We start from the raw sequence: 22,500 nt of genomic DNA on the forward strand, positions 1-22,500 counted from the left end.
CGTTGTATCATCCGTGCACACGCTAATGTGTGTGTGTGTGTGTCTGGATGCGTGTGTGTGTGTTCGTAGTTAGGTATACGTACGTGTGGGTATGCGTAAGAGAGGCGCTACGGTGGTATTTCTCGATGCGTCGACTGTGATAGAGGACCGGGTTCGACGCCCGTGAGCAGCGACGGTGCGTCGTGCGGAAGGTAACGTTAGCCTGGCTTGAAGTGGGTCGGCCTGGCCCTCGACCCAGGGGCTAGGATCTTGTAAGGCCTTCGACGGTCAGGTTGTAACCATTCGTCAAATAACTTCGACCCTCCGCAAAGGGTCGACCGAGTCCTGGGTCGACTACACACACACACACACACACACACACACACACACACACACACACACACACACGGACTCCCTCTGTCTGTATATGTGCATGGCCTCTTGTTAGCTACATACGTGTGTAGTTGAAAGATTCGCCAAGTGTACGTCTGGCACGGGGTCAGGTCTATGACTGGCCTTCTCGGGGTGCCAATACTGGCACAGGTCGTGTGTCTGTCTGTCTGTCTGTCGGTCTATGTCTGTCTGTCTGTATCGTGGTGCCAATACTGGCCCAGGGCGGCCTGTGTGTGTGTGTGTGTGTGTGTGTGTGTGTGTGTGTGTGTGTGTGTGTGTGTGTGTTTTCTTTTAGAATTTGAAGTGTATGTTATGTGTGTTTGTTTATCTGTTACCAAGCGTCTTTTGAAAGATAAGGATCAGACATTATTTTCCCCCCATCAGGTTCTGCTGAGGTGACTGTGTTACGAAACAATATCACTCCACATTGGACTATATATATATATATATATATATATATATATATATATATATATATATATGAAGCCATGATCCCCCCAACCCTATTTGGAAGTCGGGGGTGATAATCCTGTTTTCTATGTCGGGTTTTTACAATTGTTTTTTCCCCCTTCAGTCGCTCATCTTGTGTCGAGGCAGACGTCCTCAAAAGCACTGCTCTCACACGCCACTGAACTTGACTTTCACAGCCAGACCTACTCTCACTCTTTGTTGGACTCTCCTCTTACATAATCCAACCCCCCCTCACACACACACACACACACACACACACACACACACACACACACACACACACATGTTCTTTCCCTCTCTCACATACACTCGCCTTGTTAGCACATACTCCAGCCTCTCTCTCTTTCACACACACACACACACACACACATTGTTAAGGATAGTGTGTGAGTAGAATTCCCATACTCTCACACTTCCGAACACACTCATACCTCTCACTCATCATCTTACCTTTCTCACTTACTCTTACTCCATAAACACGTACCCACCCCTTCATATAACACTACGAACTCTCACCTCTCACATTTACCCTCAACTGTGGAATCATACTTCTCACACGCATGCTCACACTCCTTTATATTCAGTCGCTCCTCTCACACACAAAGATTATTAGACTCTCACTTCACGCGCCGTCAAACTCTCCCACATTCTCACGCGCACACACGCACACAGACACACACACACACACACACACACACGCACACACACACACACACACACACACAACAGGGGTCCCTCTCACACTTCTACTCATACGGTATCCCGTTGCTCTCACACGGTCCTCTCCCAGAGCGAGCGATACTCTCACCTTTCACACTCACACGCTCACACCCACACTCTCTCCCCTCCTCGCCGCACATCCGGACATACTCCTGCAGGAGCGAACAAAACCATTTGACTAATGTCCGGTAATTGTAAGGTTCTGGGCCCGGGAGAATGTACGCGGTTTATGCGTCCTAAGCTGCCGTAATGTTTGGCTAATGGTGCGATTCGCTAGTGTGGGGGGGTGGGGAGGGGGAGGTACGTACGCACGTACGTACGCAACGGCCGGAGATGCATTGGTAGATGGGGGGGGGATGGGAGCTGCTGGAGGGGTGGCGTCCGTTAATGTCCGTAAAGTCTGTCCGTTTACGGAAATAACGAACGGATACGGGAGTGGGGGGGGTAGGGTAGCAGACGAGTGTGTGTGTGTGTGTGTGTGTGTTCGTACTGCGCAAATCTGTCACTCAGATAAATCCTATCTGTAAAGAAATAACTCGATGAATTATGTTTTTGTCACTAATACGATAAAGAATGATAAATGAATAAACGAGGGTTTTCTCCTGTTTTTTTTTTATGAGGTTTGTAAATGACATCGTCTTTTGGTGATATTTGAATTTGCATGATTTTATCCACCACAGACGCGATAAAGATGATATTCTGTGGCATGTTGTATGATAAGGATGATAAATGAGTTATCTCACTGTCTGTCATTTATATAATGGCTTAAATATGTCATTAGTTATGCGTACGTTCCCATGGCACTTGGCACAGTGGATGATTGGCATGTGTGTGTTTTCATATTGTTTCGCTATTAAGGCGCCGAAAGGCGTATTACGTTGCCAAATTCTAATGACTTTGTTCAAAGGTATTTGGATATACGCCCCATGTTAACCTGTGATGGTTGGTTCAGACCAAATTACTGTGTTGCTCGTATGGTCAATGAGGCTGTTGGAGACTGTGTTAACTACCGATATTGCTGGTAATTACAGGAAAAAAGAGAAATTGTATAGACTGTTTAAATTGCGTTATTAAGTCATCCGAATATGCGTTTCGGGTTATTGTAGCGTATTACGCACTGCCTGAGTACGACCTTACGGCCCTTGAGTTACGACCGTCCGACCCTTTAGCTGCGACCGTGCGACCCTTGAATTACGACCTTACGACCATTGAGTTTTCGACCTTATGACCCTTGCGTTACGACCCTACGACCCTTGCGTTACGACCTTGTGACCCTTGATTACGGCCTTTGCCACCCTTGCGTTACGACCTTACGACCCAGTGAGTACGACCTTCCGACCCTTGCGTTACGATAGCCTGGACCTTATCCTTAAGTAGGTCAGGTCAAAGGCCAGGCCAGCATACTCTAGGGTCGTACTCAGCAGTCATACTGTCGTGCTCAAGGGTCGTACCGTCGTGCTCAAGGTATGTACCTTCGTGCTCAAGGGTCGTACCGTCGTCGTGCTCAAGGGTCGTACCGTCGTCATGCTCAAGGATCGTACCGTCGTCGTGCTCAAGGGTCGTACCGTCGTCATGCTCAAGGATCGTACCGTCGTCATGCTCAAAGGTCGTACCGGCGTCGTGCTCAAGGGTCGTACCGTCGTCATGCTCAAAGGTCGTACCGGCGTCGTGCTCAAGGGTCGTACCGTCGTCATGCTCAAGGGTCGTACCGTCGTCGTGCTCAAGGGTCGTACCGTCGTCGTGCTCAAGGGTCGTACCTCGTACCCTTGAGGTGAACAGTACATTTTCCTTCATTGTATAGTGTACAGATTTATGCGACGCGTCGCAGTACCTTTCATCTGACGTACGTCCGCAGTTATTTGCGTATGAAATTCCCGATGAAATTGATAACTATCAGACGTTATTAATTTCAAAATTAGTTATATGACGAATTATTCATGATATCTGTATCTGATATAGGGCGTGTGTGGGTGTGGTGGTGTTTCGACCAGAAGTATCCACAGACCAGATATATATATATATATATATATATATATATATATATATATATATATATATATATATATATATATATATATATATATATATATATATTCTTTTTTCATACTATTCTGCCATTTCCCGCGTTAGCGAGGTAGCGTTAGGAACAGAGGACTGGGCCTTTGAGGGAATATCCTCACCTGGCCCCCTTCTCTGTTCCTTCTTTTGGAAAATTAAAAAAATAATCGAGAGGGAGGATTTCCAGCCCCCCGCTCCCTCCCCTTTAAGTCGCCTTCTACGACACGCAGGGAATACGTGGGAAGTATTCTTTCTCCCCTATCCCCAGGGATAATATATATATATATATATATATATATATATATATATATATATATATATATATATATATATATATATACACACACACACTAGGATGATTTAGCGATAAGTTAGCTTCTTCATTGGCCTAGATAAGAATATAAGTTTTGAATTAACCGATGAAATATGAATACATTAATGGTACTGTAATGTGCAACATACGTGGAAATCTTGACTTGTTTCACATAGTTTCGCACTGATCAGGTGCTGTAAAGTATTTTGTTAAATGATAAAGACGGTACGTCCCTTGATAACGACGGTACGACGCGATAAAGACGGTACAATGCGATAAAGACGGTACGACGCTTGATAAAGACGGTACGACCCTTGATAAAGACGGTACGACCCTTGATAGAGACGGTCCGACACTTGAACCAGACGGTACGATCGTAGAGCACGACGTTACGACTCGTGAACACTACTTTGCGACCCTTGAACCCGACGCCACGGCCCATGAACACGACGGCACGGACCTTGAACCAGACGCCACGGCCCTTGAACACGACGGCACGTCCCTTGAACACGACGGCACGGACCTTGAACCAGACGCCACGGCCCTTGAACACGACGGCACGTCCCTTGAACACGACGGTACGATGCCTTAGCGCTACGGTTACGACCGTGGACGGAGCACAGCGGTACACGCCCCTCCCTGAGCTACGACAGTCTGGCCCCTGAACCATGAGGGTCAGTTAGGTCTTGACCCACACACAGTCGACTGTCAGAGATGGTAGATTCGTTTTTTTTAATTTACATAGTTGAAATGGTCTACGATACGTCTTGGTCTATTTTCTGTCGTGTGAGGGGAGGGGGGTGTGTCCCATCACCACCACCCTGTCCCATTCTCTCTCTCTCTCTCTCTCTCTCTCTCTCTCTCTCTCTTGCTCTCGCACGCACGCGCGTGCGTACGGAGCTGAGTCCTGGATATATCTTCGCTGGTGATCGCCGTGCGCCACGCGGGCGAATTGATGGCCCGCGCCAGGTCATTACGTATTCAGAATTACGGGGGATGGGTGGTTAGGGGGGGGCGAGAGCCGTAATAGAATGGGCGGGGAGGGAAGGGGGGGGGGGGAAACACGGGGTGTAATGGGCGGTTAAAAAAGGAGGGGAGGAGGAAGGAGGGAGGTGCTAGTTAATGCACAGTGTCTGGAAGGAGGAGATTGGTGGAAGCGAGGTAGTTAAATTATTTGGGAAGTGAGTGTCGTGTTTCATAATATTATTATTATTATCTTTATTATTATTGTTTTTTGCGTTTTTTTTTTGTGGGGGGGGGGGGGAGGATGTGACAGATTTTACATTCTAAGTGGAATTCGGAAAGTTGGTCATTTAAATGGTTCTTTAAACTGCGTTTGAGGATGTGAGATTAATATGATTGAGTTCATCATTTAAATGGCTTTTATTTTTTTAAACTATGTTTTGAGGGATATAAGATTAATATGATTTAGTTAATCATTTAAATGGCTTTTAGTTTTTTTAACTGCGTTTGAGAGATATGAGATTAATATGATTTAGTTAATCATTTAAATGGCTTTTATTTGTTTAAACTACGTTTGAGGGATATGAGATGGCTATGACTTAGTGAATCATTCAAATTTTTTTTTTTTTTGTTTTCTAACTGCGTTTAAAGGATATGAGATCGATGTAATTTATTTTGTTAATATTTCGTTGTTGAGTTTTGAATTGTAGTATTAGCCGATCTCTCGCATTGTACGATCTGTGTAGAGATTAATCGCGATTATGCAGAGATTTCTGATTACTCAGAGATGTTTGAGTAATCAGGGAAGTCGTCGTTATTTTAGAGATTAGTCGTGATTATTCAGACATGTTATTAATCAAGAGAGGTCATGGTTATTCAAAGGTGTGATTAATCAAGAGAGGTCATGATTATTCAAAGGTGTGATTATTCAGACATGTTATTAATCAAGAGAGGTCATGGTTATTCAAAGGTGTGATTAATCAAGAGAGGTCATGATTATTCAAAGGTGTGATTAATCAAGAGAGGTCATGATTATTCAAAGGTGTGATTATTCAAAGACTCGGCCAGATTTGCGTATTTGCGTAGAATACTCTTTTTTTTCTTTCTATCCTCAGAAGATACGAAGAAATGATCATTTTTGTTTTGTTATCTTGAGTGTATTCGATCTCTCTCTCTCTCTCTCTCTCTCTCTCTCTCTCTCTCTCTCTCTCTCTCTCTCTCTCTCTCTCTCTCTCTCTCTCTCTCGTATCGTGTTACCGGCGTTTGGAGCCGCTAGCCCCCCCCCCCCCCCAGCTGCGGTGGTGGCTGTCTAAATTCCTTCCCTATCCCAGTGTGCTGTCTCCCCCCCCCCGCCCCCCCAGCACCGCCGTCAACGTGGGCTGGTGGCGTTCGGTCCCCCCAGGACGTCCCCCCCCCTCCGTCTTACAGACATAACGCTGGACAACGTGTAAATCACACGGCACGATATCCCTAGCTCTGTATATCACACGGCACGATATCCCTAGCTCTCTAGATCATACGGCACGATATTCCTAGCTCTGTTAATGGCGTAAATCACACGGCACGTTACTCCTAGCTCTGTAAATGGCGTAAATCACACGGCACGTTATTCCTTGCCCTGTATTGGCGTAAATCACACGGCACGTTACTCCTTGCTCTGTAAATGGCGTAAATCACACGGCACGATATTCCTAGGTCTGTAAATGGCTTAAATCACACGGCACGTTACTCCTAGCTCTAAATGGCTTAAATCACACGGCACGTTACTCCTAGCTCTAAATGGCGAAAATCACACGGCACGGTATTCCTAGCTCTATAAATAGCGTAAATCACACGGCACGATATTCCCAGCTCTGTAAATGGCGAAAATCACACGGCACGTTATTCCTAGCCCTGTAAATGGCGTAAATCACACGGCACGTTACTCCTAGCTCTGTAAATGGCGTAAATCACACGGCACGTTACTCCGAGCTCTGTAAATGGCGTAAATCACACGGCACGTTACTCCTAGCTCTGTAATTGGCGTAAATCACACGGCACGTTACTCCTAGCTCTGTAAATCACACGGTATGTGATTATTCCTAGCTCTGTAAATGGCGGTGGGGGCTACGCACCAGCCCCCCCCCCCCTTCCCCCTTACCCGACGGCAGCCTCCCGTCCTGTGTATTCGTATACACGGGGTGTAGTCTGGTTATCCATAACTCATTTATTATGTCTACCTTTCTGCTTCAATGTTTGACCCAAAGGAAATTCATTTTTGTTATGTATCGCGTTACCCAACACTCCCGGTAACGCGTTACTAGTTCAATTTGGAGGGGGGGGGGGAATGAGAAGAACGAGTGTATTATATGTCGTGTTCGGTGATAGATAGATTGGGTAGATAAACTACTGGCTCATAGTAGATGTAGATATACCGTGAGCGAAAAAAAATATATATATAGGAAGTGAAAAAAAAAATTAATATAAGCGAATGAAATTTTATCATCACATGGATGTGAATTATTTTCTAATGTCTAATTTTGATTCTAATATTAGATTGAAGTGATGATTTTGAAGGAAAGTCAAGGTTTTGATACGTCAGAAAATTGTTAGTAATGTTGGATGTCATTTTGTCTTTGAAATGCTTATAGACGCGAGAATAATGTATACAATAGAACGTGAAATTATTCATATATATATATATATATATATATATATATATATATATATATATATATATATATATATATATATATATATATATATATTTGCGTGTGTGTGTAGGATGGTAATGCAAAGGTATTGAAACGGGAAACCATTTACCTGTTTCGAAAGTATTTATTGAAGAACGTGAACATATAATAAAAAATGGGAAGGTCTATAATGGTAAAATATTTTTGCGTCTCATGTGTATATATTTTTGTTTTGGCGGCCGTGAAATTATTTTTGCGACGTAGAGGCATTGGCGAATGTGGAATGTTCAGACGCACAATTGAAATATGTTGAAGGGAAAAAAAAGGGGGGGAGTGGGGGAAATTGATTAGAATCACGTGTACATGGCAAACAAAATTTGATAATGAAAATGTGATGTATTTTAGCAAGTTGTAAGTTTTAAGACATCGGTTCAAATGGTTGATGGGGTTGCTCATTAGACGACGCGAGAATGTGGGTTTTAGAATGGTTGATAGAAATTGATTTTGAAGGAAGGACGTAGCCATCGGTTGTTTGAGCGATAGCCAGCATCAGTATTCTACTTTAGCGATGGTGTGCGTTAGAATGAGACGAGCGATAGGCTACGATAGAATGAGACGAGCGATAGACTACGATGGAATGAGATATTAGCGATAGACTGCGATAGAATGAGACATTAGCGATAGACCACGATGGAATGAGACATTAGCGTTAGGGTGTGTTAGATGTTAGCGACAAGTTACGATAAAATGAGACAGGTTGCGATATAATTGGACATTAGAGATAGGTTACGTTAGAGAGGTACGTTAGCGATAGGCTGATGTTCATATGAGACATTGGCGATAGACCGCTTAGAATACGTTAGCGATAGACAGCGAAGGACTGCGATAGAATGGTATATTTGCGATCGTCTACGTTGAAATGAGACAGCGATGAACTACGATACAATAAGACGTCAGCGATAAGCTACGATACAATAAGACGTCAGCGATAAGCTACGATACAATAAGACGTCAGCGATGAACTACGATACAGTAAGACGTCAGCGATGCGATAAGCTACGATAGAATGAGACGTTCGCGACCCACTGCGATGGGATGATACATCTGCGATAGGCTACGATAGACTGCAGATCGCATCCCCCTGACGATAGATGATAATCGTAGGTTAACGCTATGGCAGAACTCCGCGGAGGACCACGATATTGGCGATATTTGATCGCAAAAAAAAAAAAGAAACAAGCGATATTTATGTATATTTATTCAGATATCTGTAGCCGTGTGCACTGATAAGGGAATCACGCCCCTAGAAATGCAGATAGATAAGCGGGGGGGGGGGGGGGAGGCAGTCATAGATAAGCCACGGTTCTCGTGTGTACGGATGGACGCGCATAATTGCGCGCCGATAGATTTTCGGATAGATATTGGCCCCCGAAAAAAAAAATTCTACGTTGGGATTGATCGACGCTCAAACGATTCGCGGGAAACAGCGAGCGAAGGAAGGGTTTAAATAATGGGCTTGGGGTGGGGTGGGGGGGGAGGAGGGGCCATTAGCGATGGCATTTTTTGAAAAGAGGTTTCTTATCGGTGCATTATTCAGTCTATCGGCACTTAGGGTAGATAGAGAATTATCTATCGCCCACCGACCGCGCATCGATAATGGTGGGGGGGGGGGGGGGCTCTCCTCCTCCACTCTCGTCTCATTTATTCATAAACGAAATACATTGTGTGTGTGTGTGTGTGTGTGTTTGTCTATGTGGTTGTATGTGTGTTTTTGACTGTGTGTGTCTGTGTGTGTGTTTGTTTATGTGTGTATGTGTGTGTGTGTTTCTCTATGTGTGTATTTGTGCGTTTGTGTCTGTGTGTGTTTTTATTTGTGTGTGTTTGTGTCTCTGTGTATGTTTGTGTATGTGTGTGTGTATGTGTGTGTGTGTGTGTGTGTGTATGTGTGTATTTGTGTGTGTGTGTGTGTGTGTGTGTGTGTGCGTGTGTGTGTGTGTATTTGTGTGTGTGTGTGTGTGTGTGTGTGTGTGTGTGTGTGTGTGTGTGTGTGTGTGTATGTATGTATGTATGTATGTATGTTTGTGTGTGTGTGTGTGTGTGTGTGTATTTATGTGTGTGTGTGTGTGTATTTGTGTGTGTGTGTGTGTGTGTGTGTGTGTGTGTGTGTGTGTGTGTGTGTGTGTGTGTATGTATGTATGTATGTATGTGTGTGTGTGTGTGTGTGTCAGACCATTCGTGCTGTGTATAATGCGGGGAAGTGAAGGGAAGGGTTGGGTTGTGGGTGGTTGTAACAACCCCATCAAACCCCACACTCACCCCATTTCATCGTAACATTGTAAGGGGGGGGCGCAAGGGGGTCGTACCTACACAAAGAGGTCGTACGACGTCGGTCGGGATTGCGTACTGAGATCAATGTGGGACTGCCTTCCCTCCCTCCTCCTCTCCCTTTATTTCTTCTTTCTTTCTTGCGCCTGAATTGACGTTCTTCAAAGTAGTGTCGTGTGCCGCTGGTACGGAGGTATGACGTACACCACCCACCACCACCCACCACCCACCATCACCCACCACCCATCACCCACCATCGCCCCAAAGGAAAAGGATTATGTAGTGTCTGTGTGTCTGTCTGTCTGTCAGTAATGTGCAGTAACACACAATGGCCCAGATGGGACAGGAGCATTAACTTAAAAGCCACCTTTCCCACCGCTGGGAAGGATGTGTGTGCGCGTAATGACGTTTTCTTTTCATCGGTGGAAGTTCCGTGTTTATGAATGTTCACAGAAAATGTGTGCCGGGTGGGTGGAGGGGGGGGCTGTTTCACGCGCGCCTGTTTTGATATTCGTAATGATGTGTCTCGCGCCCCCCGCCCCCCCAGGGTTTATTTATTGTTGGTTATTTGATCATCGAATGATCGGTATGGTATAGCGATGGTTCGTACCATGGGGTCGTGCTCGAGGGGTCGTACTGTCGTGTTCAGGAGGTCGTATCGTCGTGCTCAAGGATCGTACCGTCGTGCTCAAGGGTTCGTACCGTCGTGCTCAAGGGTCGTACCGTCGTGCTCAAAGGTCGTAATACCGTGGTGCTCATAGGTCGTACCGTTGCACTCAAGGGTCGTACCATCGTGCTTCAAGGGTCGCACCGTCGTGCTCAGAGGTTGTACCGTCGTGCTCAAGGGTCGTACCGTCGTGCTCAGAGGTCGTACCGTCGTGCTCAAGGGTCGTACCGTCGTGCTCAGAGGTCGTACCGTCGTGCTCAGAGGTCGTACCGTCGTGCTCAAGGGTCGTACCGTCGTGCTCAAGAGTCGTATTCTTGTACTTAAAGTGTTTATCAATATTTCTTATGTTTATTTGTGTGTTACAATGTATATGTCGTGTGTGTGTGTGTGTGTGGCACTGTGGCCAAGAAGTGTGTACATGCTTTCGATGTCTATAGTCGAGTGTTTATATAATGTAGATTCTCGATGTAGATAAGAGTTAGACGAGTGAGCGGTTGTCGGGCATAAAGTGCCATACGTCGCGTTTTTTGATGCCTAGAATCGATTCCCCCATTGGCCTAGCGTGGGAGAGACGCCTCTGCTGGTCATGTGTTATACCAGCGCTAGACCTACCTACTTCCCTCCCTCGTCAATTACATTTTGTAAATTATTTTTTAATTGTGATATTTTGGGATTATTTTTTTCCAAACTCAGAAGTTCCATAATGCGAGGATTATGTGTGTATATATATATATATATATATATATATATATATATATATATATATATATATATATATATATATATATGTATATTTCATATGTGAATTACGATATGTGCTTGCCACCTGTGGCGTTCGATATGGTGGGGGAGTGCGTTCAATTTCTCTCATTTTGAACTCTGCCCGAATGGATTGAACTCCGTCGCATCTTCTGTGGTCGCGCGTTCGAACTGTAGCATGTTAATTTCCCCAGATATTTTTTTTTTTGGGGGGGAGTGAGTTTGGGGTTTTGTGTTTTGGAAATTGTGTAAAAAAAAAAATCATTTGAATAAGTGTAAAAAAGTAGTTTGGAAATTTGTGTAAAATTTTGAGTTTGTTTTGCTATGTTTTTTAATATTGGTGTGTGTGTGTGTGTATGTGTTTGTGTGTGTGTGTGTGTGGGGCCCCATCTCTTGAACATTGTCTGCTCTCAAGCAATATTTTAAGCCTATATATGTGTTTTATTTTTTCACATATACAGTTCTGTCAGCTCACACATCACTCTTATATTGCCCATCACTTATACTGCCCATCACTCATACTTCCTGTCACTTATACTGCCCATCACTTATACTGCCCATCACTCATACTTCCTGTCACTTATACTGCCCATCACTTCTATACTCCCCATCACTCTTATACTACCTGTTACTCCTATATTATACAATTACTTCTTACATCTTTTCTAACAAGTTTCTACCTTCATTTCATGTTATGTTCTGTGGTTGTTCTTTCCCTCAAAGAACTTGTTGTTTTGTGTCTGCGTCATTGAACTGGTATAAAGACAAAAGAGGATGTGATCAGGTCACTCCTCACTCTTCTCTCTTCCATGGGTGGGTCATTATAAGGCTTGAAGCTTTCCCCCTTTGTAACTCGCCCATCCTAATTCTATAGACTTCTTTGTTGAATTGTATTGAACATTTTTTGTGTTATTTCTTTGTTCTTCTTTAGTTATGAGATTATCATATGTTATACAATGTTGAACTGGAAATACATATTTGCATTGCATGAGATCTTGTTGTTAAGACTTAATCACCTTTGTCAATTACTAATTATGACCAGGTGATTAAGGAGCCCTGTTCATTGCCTGGTGACTGTTCATTCCATGTTCTCGTTGTTCATAATCAGCGAAAGGCGGTGTTGTAGGGGAGCGGGGGATATATTCGAACGTACAAGGAACTACTGTCTTGTGTTTTACAACCAATTGCATTGTTAGGTGTAAAGGAAAGGGGTTATGATTGTAAGGATAATTTGATTCGATTTTAAGGTCTTTGATCATATAGAGAAGGGCAGGATGCTTGAGTAATGGCGTGGCTGAAGGCGTCCATGTGTAGGAGTTAGGATGGAGGCGAGATGTTGTGAAGGGTGTCAGAGTCGTGAGGGAGGGAGAGTGAGAGGTCATGAGTAATGAGCTGTGGGTCAGAGTGCCGGGGTCATGGGAGGTGAGGAGACGGGGTCGTTAGCGAGATGATGGGATGAGGATTTTGGGAAAGGTCGTAAGGGATGGGTAGAAGTGGAGGGTCGTAAGGGATTAGTAGTGGGTCGTAGGGAATGAGTAGGTAGAGTCGTAAGGGTGGACAGGGTGACGTAAGAGATGAGTAAATGGGGTCGCAAGGAATGAATCAATAGGGTCGTAAGGGTCTTCTGGATGGTGTGTCGTAAGGGATGAGTACTACGTGGAGTCGTAAGGGATGAAGAGGTGAATACAGATGTCTTACCAGTACCGTCCGTCGCATTTCGGGGGTCCTTCGTCGCACTTCGGGGGTCCTGCGTCACATTTCGGGGGTCCTTCGTCGCATTTCGGGGGTCCTTCGTCGCATTTCGGTGGTCCTATGGCTTGGGACGTTTGGTCGGCCCCCATACGACACCGGTAGACCCGTACACACTTTACATCCACTTGTCTAAGACCTTCTCAAGTGTCCCCTACTGTTCCAGGACCTCCTCAAGTGTCCCCCACTGTTCCAGGACCTCCTCAAGTGTCCCCTACTGTTCCAGGACCTCCTCAAGTGTCCCCCACTGTTCCAGGACCTCCTCAAGTGTCCCCTACTGTTCCAGGACCTCCTCAAGTGTCCCCAACTGTTCCAGGACCCTCTCAAGTGTCCCCAACTGCTCCAGGACCTCCTCAAGTGTCCCCCACTGTTCCAGGACCTCCTCAAGTGTCCCCAACTGCTCCAGGACCTTCTCAAGTGTCCCCCACTGTCCCAGGACCCTCTCAAGTGTCCCCTACTGTTCCAGGACCTCCTCAAGTGTCCCCCACTGCTCCAGGACCTCCTCAAGTGTCCCCCACTGTTCCAGGACCTTCTCAAGTGTCCCCCACTGTTCCAGGACCTCCTCAAGTGTCCCCCACTGCTCCAGGACCTCCTCAAGTGTCCCCCACTGTTCTAGGACCTCCTCAAGTGTCCCCCACTGTTCCAGGACCTTCTCAAGTGTCCCCCACTGTTCCAGGACCTCCTCAAGTGTCCCCCACTGCTCCAGGACCTCCTCAAGTGTCCCCCACTGTTCCAGGACCTTCTCAAGTGTCCCCCACTGTTCCAGGACCTTCTCAAGTGTCCCCCACTGTTCCAGGACCCTCTCAAGTGTCCCCCAATGTTCCAAGACCTTCTCAAGTGTCCCCCACTGTTCCAGGACCCTCTCAAGTGTCCCCCAATGTTCCAAGACCTTCTCAAGTGTCCCCCACTGTTCCAGGACTTCCTCAAGTGTCCCTACTAGACATCCCATAACGTTTCTGACGTCAGCAATCGATGGGTTAAGCAATCTTCGAGTCCCGGACGTAGAAGGACGCCTCCCCATCCTTACCGACCTATCGATTGCAGTAATCGCAATTCGCATGACCTACCTCGCCCGTAGTGTTTATAATGGAGCGTAGGTCGAAAGGGGAAACCCAGGCATTCCTGGATTTTCCCCCTCAGAGTGCAAGTTGATGGATTTATCTCTTCCAGTCCTGGTACAGTTTCTCTCAGTGATTACAGTGGTTTGAGGCCGTTCTCAGTGTTAGTAAGGCCAGTGGAAGGTCTTCAGGTAACCCGTAACTCTCTGAAAGTATTATAAATACCTTGAAGACCGCAAGAGTATTCTGTTTAGGTAAAGTATTATGAATACCTTGGCGAGGTTTATCATTTTCGCTTCTCTTGTCTTGCCCGTTCGCAAGATCCAGCCTGCCCGCCCAGCTCTGTGTCTGCTGCTATTCTCGTCTTACGTTACCCTTGAAGGGCATATGATACGTCAGATATGTTGTGCCGCTTTTTCCGTGTATTTCTGTCCGATATTCTATGCCGCTTTTTTGTGTATTGCTCTCCGATATTCTGTGCCACTTTTTTCTGTGTATTTCTGCCCGATATTCTGTGCCGCTTTTTTCTGTGTATTTCTGTCATATTCTTTGCGTTTTTTTTTTTTTTAGTATTTCTGGCCGATATTCTGTGCCGCTTTTTACTGTGTATTTCTGCCCGATATTCTGTGCATTTCCGTCTGATATTCTGGGCCGCTTTTTTCTGTGTATTTCTGTCCGATATTCGGTGCCGCTTTTTCTTCTGTGTAGTTTTGTCCGATATTCTGCGCCGCTTTTTTCTGTGTATTTCTGTCCAATACTCTGTGCCGCTGTGTACTGTGTATTTCTGTCCGATATTCTGTGCATGTCCGTCCGATATTCTGTGCCGCTTTGTGTATATCTGTCCGATATTCTGTGCCTCGTTTTTTCTGTGTATTTCTGTCTGATATTGTGTCGCTTTTTTCTGTGTATTTCTGTCCTATATTCTGTGCCGCGTTTTTTCTCTGTATATCTGTCTGATATTTTGTGTCGCTTTTTTTCTGTGTATTTCTGTCCGATATTCTGTGCCGCGTTTTTCCTGTGTGTTCTTCATTTCCCGCATGACGAAGCATTCTGAACTTTCCGTCATTAGGAATCTATGTTTTTTTTTTTTTTTTCGTCTCGCCGGAAAACATAGATACCCGCTTGTAATCCCCCCTTCCCAAGTAGTGGCTCCGTGGACTGTTTCACTTACCTTACTTATTGTAGCGCAATATGTACTTGATGTATGGAAACCTCCCTCCTCCTCCTCCTCCTCCTCCTCCCCCTCCTCCTCCCCCTCCTCCTCCTCCTCCCCCCCTTCCTCCTCCTCCTCCCCCCCTCCTCCTCCTCCTCCTCCTCCTCCCCCCTCCTCCTCCTCCTCCTCTTCCCCCTCCTCCTCCTCCTCCTCCTCCTCCTCCCCGTGGTGTGGCGGTTAGCGTTCCTGACCATGGCGCAGTCCCGGGGGGCCGCCCGGGGTTTAGGGCAAAGGTTCGACTCCTGGTTGCGGCAGTCGGCCCACAGTCAACCCAGCCGTTCATCCTTCCCCATAAGGGTGGGTCGATGAATTGGTTCCCTGGCTTTCGCAAAGGGATCGTATGCGATGAGTAAGCTGGGTCATAAGGGATGAGGAAAGGGAAAGTATGGGGTGAGTAAAGGGGGTCGTATACGGTCGTAAAGGATGGGTAAAAAATACTCGTAAGGGCAATGGAAGGAGGTCGTATGGGATGAGTAAATGGATGAGTAAAGAAGTCTTAAAGGATGAGGAAATGGGTGAGTAAAGAAGTTGCGTAAGGGATTATCCTTAAGTACGACGGTAGGATCTTTGAGCACGACGGTACGATCCTTGAGGACAACGGTACGACTTTTGAGCACGTCGGGACGACCCTTGAGCACGACGGTACGACCCTTGAGCACGTCGGTAAGATCCTTGAGCACGACGGGACGACCCTTGATCACGACGGTACGACTCTTAAGGGGTCAGGGTCAGGTCAGAGATCAGGGCCGTCTTACGCTTAGGGGGTCGTACTGCATTGTTCATTACGGGATTAATCGTACGTCAGACGCAACTGTAACTGAACCAGTTTTAACGATGACGTAAAACCCGTCGCTTCTCCCCTCTCCCGTACGTCGCGTGATCGTAAATAGTTACGACAGTGTCGCTGCTAACGAGGTGTGGCGTCGCCGGCGCGCGCTTTGGCCTAAACCCGTGGTGGGCGTGTGCGGGCGCGCGTGCTGGGGGCGTGGCCAGGAGGGTCTTAGGGAGGGGAGGTGGGGGGTTAAAGGGGGGGTGGGGGGTTCTGTATGGTGGCGTAATCCTTTTTTTTTCTTTCTTTTTTTTTTCTCTACCGTGAAGAGCACGTGGAGCCTCTCCTTGGGCCGCACGCTGGATGTGTTTTTTGTGTGTGTGTGTGTGTGTGTTGGAGGGGCGCGGGCAGCAGGAGGGGCGTCGGGAGGCTGACGGAGGGGATGGAGAAGGGAAGGAGGGGGATCGGAGGGAGTCCGACGGTTGGGGCGAACGTAAGCAGAACGTAAACCCCGGATTGAGGGGGAGGAAGGGGAGGCTGTTTGCGTCACAAGACAGTCGGGTGGATCATGAGAGAGAGAGAGAGAGAGAGAGAGAGAGAGCCCTTACACCCTACAAGGGTAGAATGCTTGCCTTACCTTACGTTTGCCTTGCATTACCATACGTTTACCTTGCCCTTACCTTACGCTTACCTTACGTTACCATACGTTTACCTTGCCCTTACCTTACGTTTACCTTGCCCTTACCTTACGCTTACCTTACGTTACCATACGTTTACCTTGCCCTTACCTTACGTTTACCTTGCGTTACCATACGTTTACCTTGCCCTTACCTTACGCTTACCTTACGTTACCATACGTTTACCTTACGTTTATCTTACCTTTTTCCTGGTAAGCTAAAGTAACCCGCCCATTCTCCCCTCCCCTTCCCTCCATCCCCACCCCTTCCTTACCCTTGTTTCCTATTTTACCCCTTTTTTCCAATTTCATTCTCCCATTTAAACGCCTGTCACCACCGGCACATTCTCTCTCTCTCTCTCTCTCTCTCTCTCTCTCTCTCTCTCTCTCTCTCTCTCTCTTCTCTCTCCTCTCTCTCTCTCTCTCTCTCTCTCTCTCTTCCTCTCTCTCTCTCTCTCTCTCTCTCTCTCTCTCTCTCTCTCTCTCTCTCTCTCTCTCTCTCTCTCTCTCTCTCTCTCTCTCTCTTTCTCTCATCGTATGTCAGTACTCGCCATACCCCAACCCCCATCTCCTTACGCCTCTTCCACCTCCCCTTCCCTTCTCCCCCTTCCCCCTCCCCCTTCCCTTAAGGTCTGATGTCCAATCCCCCCCCCCCTCCATTCCTTTCCCCTAGCCTTTGTCCTCTCCCCCCCCCCACCGACTCTTAAGACTTCCCGCTTTCTCTGACTCTCACCTCTCTCTCTTCCCACTCTTTAATTCCCATTTTCTCTGAGTCTTCTCCCCTACCCATTTTCTTTCCTTTGTCCTCTCCGTTTCCAACCCTCTTGTTTTCCCCTGACGGTCCTCTCCTTCATAACACGTCCTCGCACCTTTATAATCCGCCTCTCTCTACACGCACAAACTTACGACGCACGCTTAAGCTTACGACAACGCACGTTTAAGCTTACGACAACGCACGCTTGAACTTACGACGCACGCTTAGGCTTACGACACCCACTCGAACTGACGACAGAGAAGCTTGAGCTTGCGTCACACACACACACACACACACACACACACACACACACACACACAGACACACACACAGACACACACACACACACACACACATCTCTCGGAATACCAGAAAGCGCTAGAGTGCATCTCATGGTGGGCTGGTCCAGAAAGATCAATAATGTGTCTTCCATCAGGAATGACGTTGGTGGATGAAAAAGTTACCATGGGAGAAGGGAACAAAGGGCGCGTGTGCGAGGAGCCCCTTTTATGAACTGCGCTTCTGCAGACGCCAGCCGGGGTACTGCAAGGTGCGATCCTTGGACCGTGGCTCCTCTCGATCTATATGCATGACTCGTCCAGGAAGGATTGGACTCGTAGCCGGATAAGTTTTGCAGATGATGCCAGTGTCTTGGGGGGGTCGGGGTGGTGGAAGTATAGAATGATGGATTGCATCATTTTACAAGGGGACCAAGACACACTTCCAAAGTTTTGTGTGGTGAATGACTGGTGAAATTCAACTCGACTCCGTATATTGACGATGGAACACAGCAATAAGCCATCTGTGTGTGAGAGAGGGACATCATTTATACCCAGCCTTGTCTAAGCCTTACGGGAATCGTAGACAAGCTGTTACTGCCGGTAATTATCAGAATGGCATTAAAGGACATAATCAGCAAACAGCTCATGGTTTATATTAGGTGAAATTCGTCACCGCATCTCCGAGGAGCACATAGAGCTAATAGAGAAGGTCGTCCAGAGGAGGGCAACAAGAATGAGACCAGTATTAAGAGAGCTAAGTGGTAGTTCGAGACCATACCCACCGTACGGAAGCAAGACGAGTAAGGGGTGACTTGATCACAGTCCTGAGATAGAGATGGGGGCTCCATGAGTGTAGAACTCCCTCCCCGTACAGTGCAAGAGATGGGGGGGCCCCCTCACGTGTGTAGAACTCCCTCCCCTTATGCACATCTACATACACGCACATGCACGCACGCACTCATGTCCACACGCGAGTGCACTCGACCCTAGCGCACGCAAGCGCAGCCCAGACCAGATCGGCTGGCGAGGGTAATTGACCGTTTTATAATCCATGAATTATTACCTGATTATCAATGGAAATAATTGTTAGGGTGGTTGTACGACCTGTTGATACGGGTTAGGGGGGTGGTCGTTAACGAGGGTGTAACGACTGGTTAATTGGATGGGTGGTTTGAGGGGGCTGGTTGACCACTTATATGGTTGACCGGTTCAATACCCGGCTGAATAGTTAATGGACTGCCGGTTGAATAAAGGGTCGCCCAAGGGTTTGAGGTCGTACAGAGAAATCAAGGTGTTCGTGGTCGTTCGCTCGTTCAGATGAGGGTCGTGCCGTTGTACAGATGATGGAGGTCGTCCAAGTATACGTGGTTGGTGGTCGTGCAGATGTGGGTCGTTCCATCTCACAGGTGTTGGTGGTCGTTTAGTCGTACGGGTGTTAGGGGTCGTCCCATTGTACAGGTGTAAATGGTCGTTCCGTTGTACAGGTGTTTGTACTTGTTGTCGTTAGTTCTTAGCGAGAAGTGTTCTCTGGTTGTGTCTATTTTGAGAACGCTGGTTTCAAGGCGGTCTCTACCTTGAAAGTCGGTTTGACGTGGTCTCTATCAAGTATGGTTTCTCGGCGGGGTGTATTCGTTGCGTTGGTGTCGTTGCGGTTTCTAGTGATTTACTTGGTTTCTAGAAAGATCTGGCTGTAGTGTTTTTTTTTTTTTTGGACGCTATTTAATTGGCCTTTAAGCTGTCTGTGTCTTCTGCATTGGTTTCTGAGTAGGTCTCTGTTCCCTTAATTGGTCTGTAAGTGGTCTATGTTCTCTGTGTTGATCTCTAAGTGCTCTTAGATCCTTAAGTATGGTCTTCTGATGGTCTATATACATTCGGTAGGTCCGCAGACGGTCTGTACGAAAACCATTGGTCTCTAAGTGGTCTCTGTTGGCTATGTTCGTCATAAGATCGGTCTCTGGTCGCAGTGTAATTATTAGTTAGGTTTCTAGACGTTTTTTAGTTACTAAATTGGTCTTTAGTTGGCCTCTGTTCGTCGCATCGGTTTCTAGAGGGAGTGTATGAATGAAATTGATCTCTGGACGGTTTCTAAGCGCTAAATTGGCCTCAGGGCAGACTGTACTCATGGAGATGGTATCTAGGTGGTTTCTGTATGCGTTGAATTGCTCTGTCATTCAGTAAGTTGGTTTCTAGACCGGCCTGCATGAATTAAATGGGTTTCTAAATGGTCTTTTTTCACTGAATTCCTGCTCTCTAGATAACTCACTGGTGTTCTCGAAATAGGATACTGTGTATGTAAGGGCGAACTCACGTAGGCATTGTCCTTTAAGCAGCGTCCCTACCGTCATAGGTCTGCTTCTCTCTCTCTCTCTCTCTCTCTCTCTCTCTCTCTCTCTCTCTCTCTCTCTCTCTCTCTCTCTCTCTCTCTCTCTCTCACACACACACACACACACACACGACCTACAAGACTGTTTGTGTCTGTAGTCAGCATGTCCGCGTGTGTGCACCAGGTGCGTTGTGAAGGGTCTGTGCATCAACGTTTTCGCGGGGTCTTCATATCATCGTTTTCGCGAGGTCTGTGCACGAACGTTTTCGCGGGGATCTGTTCACCAACGTTTTCGCTGGGTCTGTGCTTCAACGTTTTTGCGGGTTTGTGCACCAATGTTTCCGCGGGGTCTGTTCGTCAATATTTTTGCGGGGTCTGTGCATTAACGTTTTTACGGGGGTCTGTGGACCAACGTTTTCGGGGGTCTGTGCATCAACGTTTTCGTGGGGTCTACATCAACGTTTTCGCGGGGTCTGTGCATTAACGTTTTTGCGGGGTCTGTGCACCACCGTTTCCGCGGGGTCTGTACATCAACGTTTTGGCGGGGTCTGTGCATCAACGTTTTCGCGGGGTCTGTGCATCAACATTTTCGTGGGGTCTGTACGTGAACGTTTCCGGGGGTCTTTACATCAACGTTTTCGCGGGGTCTGTGCATCAACGTTTTCGTGGGGTCTGTACATGAACGTTTTCGCGGGGGGTTGTACATCAACGTTTCTTGGGGTCTGTACATTAACGTTTCCTGGGGTCTGTGCAGAAACGTTTTCGCTGGGTCTGTACATCAACGTTTCCTTGGTTCCGTGCATCAACGTTTCCGTGATGCTCCCGAACGTTTATGTTCACAAACGTTCCCAAAAGGACTTTTGATCCTGTGCATGGCTTCCTAACAGCGGTTTATCAGATACGCGAACTGATTTATAAAACTCTGCCTTGGTTCATTTGGTTTATGTTGTGGTGTGTTTACCTTGGTTTAATTGGTTTATGATATGTTTGCCTTGGTTTAATTGGTTTATGTTGTCGTGTGTTTACCTTGGTTTAATTGGTTTATGCTCGTGTGTTTACCTTGGTTTAATTGGTTTATGCTGTCGTGTGTTTACCTTGGTTTAATTGGTTTATGATGTCGTGTTTACCTTGGTTTAATTGGTTTATGCTGTCGTATGTTTACCTTGGTTGAGTTGGTTTATGCTCTCGTGAGTTTATCTTGGTTTAATTGGTTTATGCTCTCGTGTGTTTAGCTTAATCCATAGTCCCCTATTTTTTTTAATTGGTTTATCGGCCGAAATCGAGATGTTTCGTATTTGCTATATTTCGGTGAAATGGTTTTGTTCGTTAACTTCAACAAACGACCGTTGTAGCGAGAGTCCCCGGATGTTGTCGTGTCGTTTACGGAAGGGGAAACCAGTTTATACAATCCTGAATTAGGTTCGTGTGTTTTGGACGGGGCGCTGGAGAGATGATATGGGGGGGGGGTGTTGTTGCTTTTGTGTGGGGGGTGGGGGGTCAGGTGTCGTGCGTGGGGTTTAAACCCTTCTGAAAGCGATGGTACGACCTCGTAGTACGACGGTACGACCCTCTGAGCACGATGGTACGACACTGAGCACGACGGTACGACCCTCTGAGCACGACGGTACGACCCTCTGAGCACGACGGTATGACCCTCTCACCACGTCGGTACGACCCTATATATATATATATATATATATATATATATATATATATATATATATCCATAATGTTGTCTTAGGTCTGTAAGAAGAAAAACTTAACTTGCATTATATGTGATAGTGATTATATGTGATAGTGAACGCATTATTCTTCTGTATGTACATATATATGTAAGATGGCTTGTATGCAAATGTGGCCCTTTGTTGACATTGTTACGTCTTCCTCCTCCACAGCTGATCCGCTACGAAAGATGGATAGGGATCGCATGTCATCCCCAGGAACTCGAGGTGAGTGTGGGTGCCAGCTCTCTCTCTCTCTCTCTCTCTCTCTCTCTCTCTCTCTCTCTCTCTCTCTCTCTCTCTCTCTCTCTCTGGAGGTAGGTGGGGGAGTTCATGTCCCCCCTCACGGGTGTATAACTCAAACCTCCTCTCCTCTCTACTGGTGTTAATCGGTATTAGAAATATATTAGAAATATATTTAGAATATATTTTTTGAGATCTGAAATCTGAATCCCCCCCCCCCCTCCCAGAAAAGGATGTTTCATTCCACTGTCCCCTGAAATGTATGTTTCATTCCTTTGTTCCCTAAAATGTATGTTTCATTCCTTCTTTCCCTGAAATGTGTTTCATTCCTTTGTTCCCTAAAAAGTATATTTCATTCCTTTGTTCCCTAAAATGCACGTTTCATTCCTTTGT

General features: G+C 46.5%; 1 protein-coding gene across 4 annotated transcripts in view; it reads left to right on the forward strand.

The window, feature by feature from the left end:
- Positions 1-22,500, forward strand: part of LOC139746255 (uncharacterized) — a 367,928-nt gene that overhangs the window by 246,457 nt on the left and 98,971 nt on the right. For 3 of the 4 annotated variants that reach the window (XM_071657280.1, XM_071657277.1, XM_071657281.1), the window contains one exon: positions 22,039-22,092. The exons of the other annotated variant lie outside the window; for it this stretch is intronic. In XM_071657280.1, the coding sequence (XP_071513381.1) occupies positions 22,039-22,092 (54 nt within the window). The remainder of the gene's footprint in view (positions 1-22,038; positions 22,093-22,500) is intronic. 4 annotated transcript variants of the gene reach the window in all.

The sequence above is a fragment of the Panulirus ornatus genome, chromosome 64 (genome assembly GCF_036320965.1).
Source record: "Panulirus ornatus isolate Po-2019 chromosome 64, ASM3632096v1, whole genome shotgun sequence".
NCBI lineage: Eukaryota > Metazoa > Arthropoda > Malacostraca > Decapoda > Palinuridae > Panulirus > Panulirus ornatus.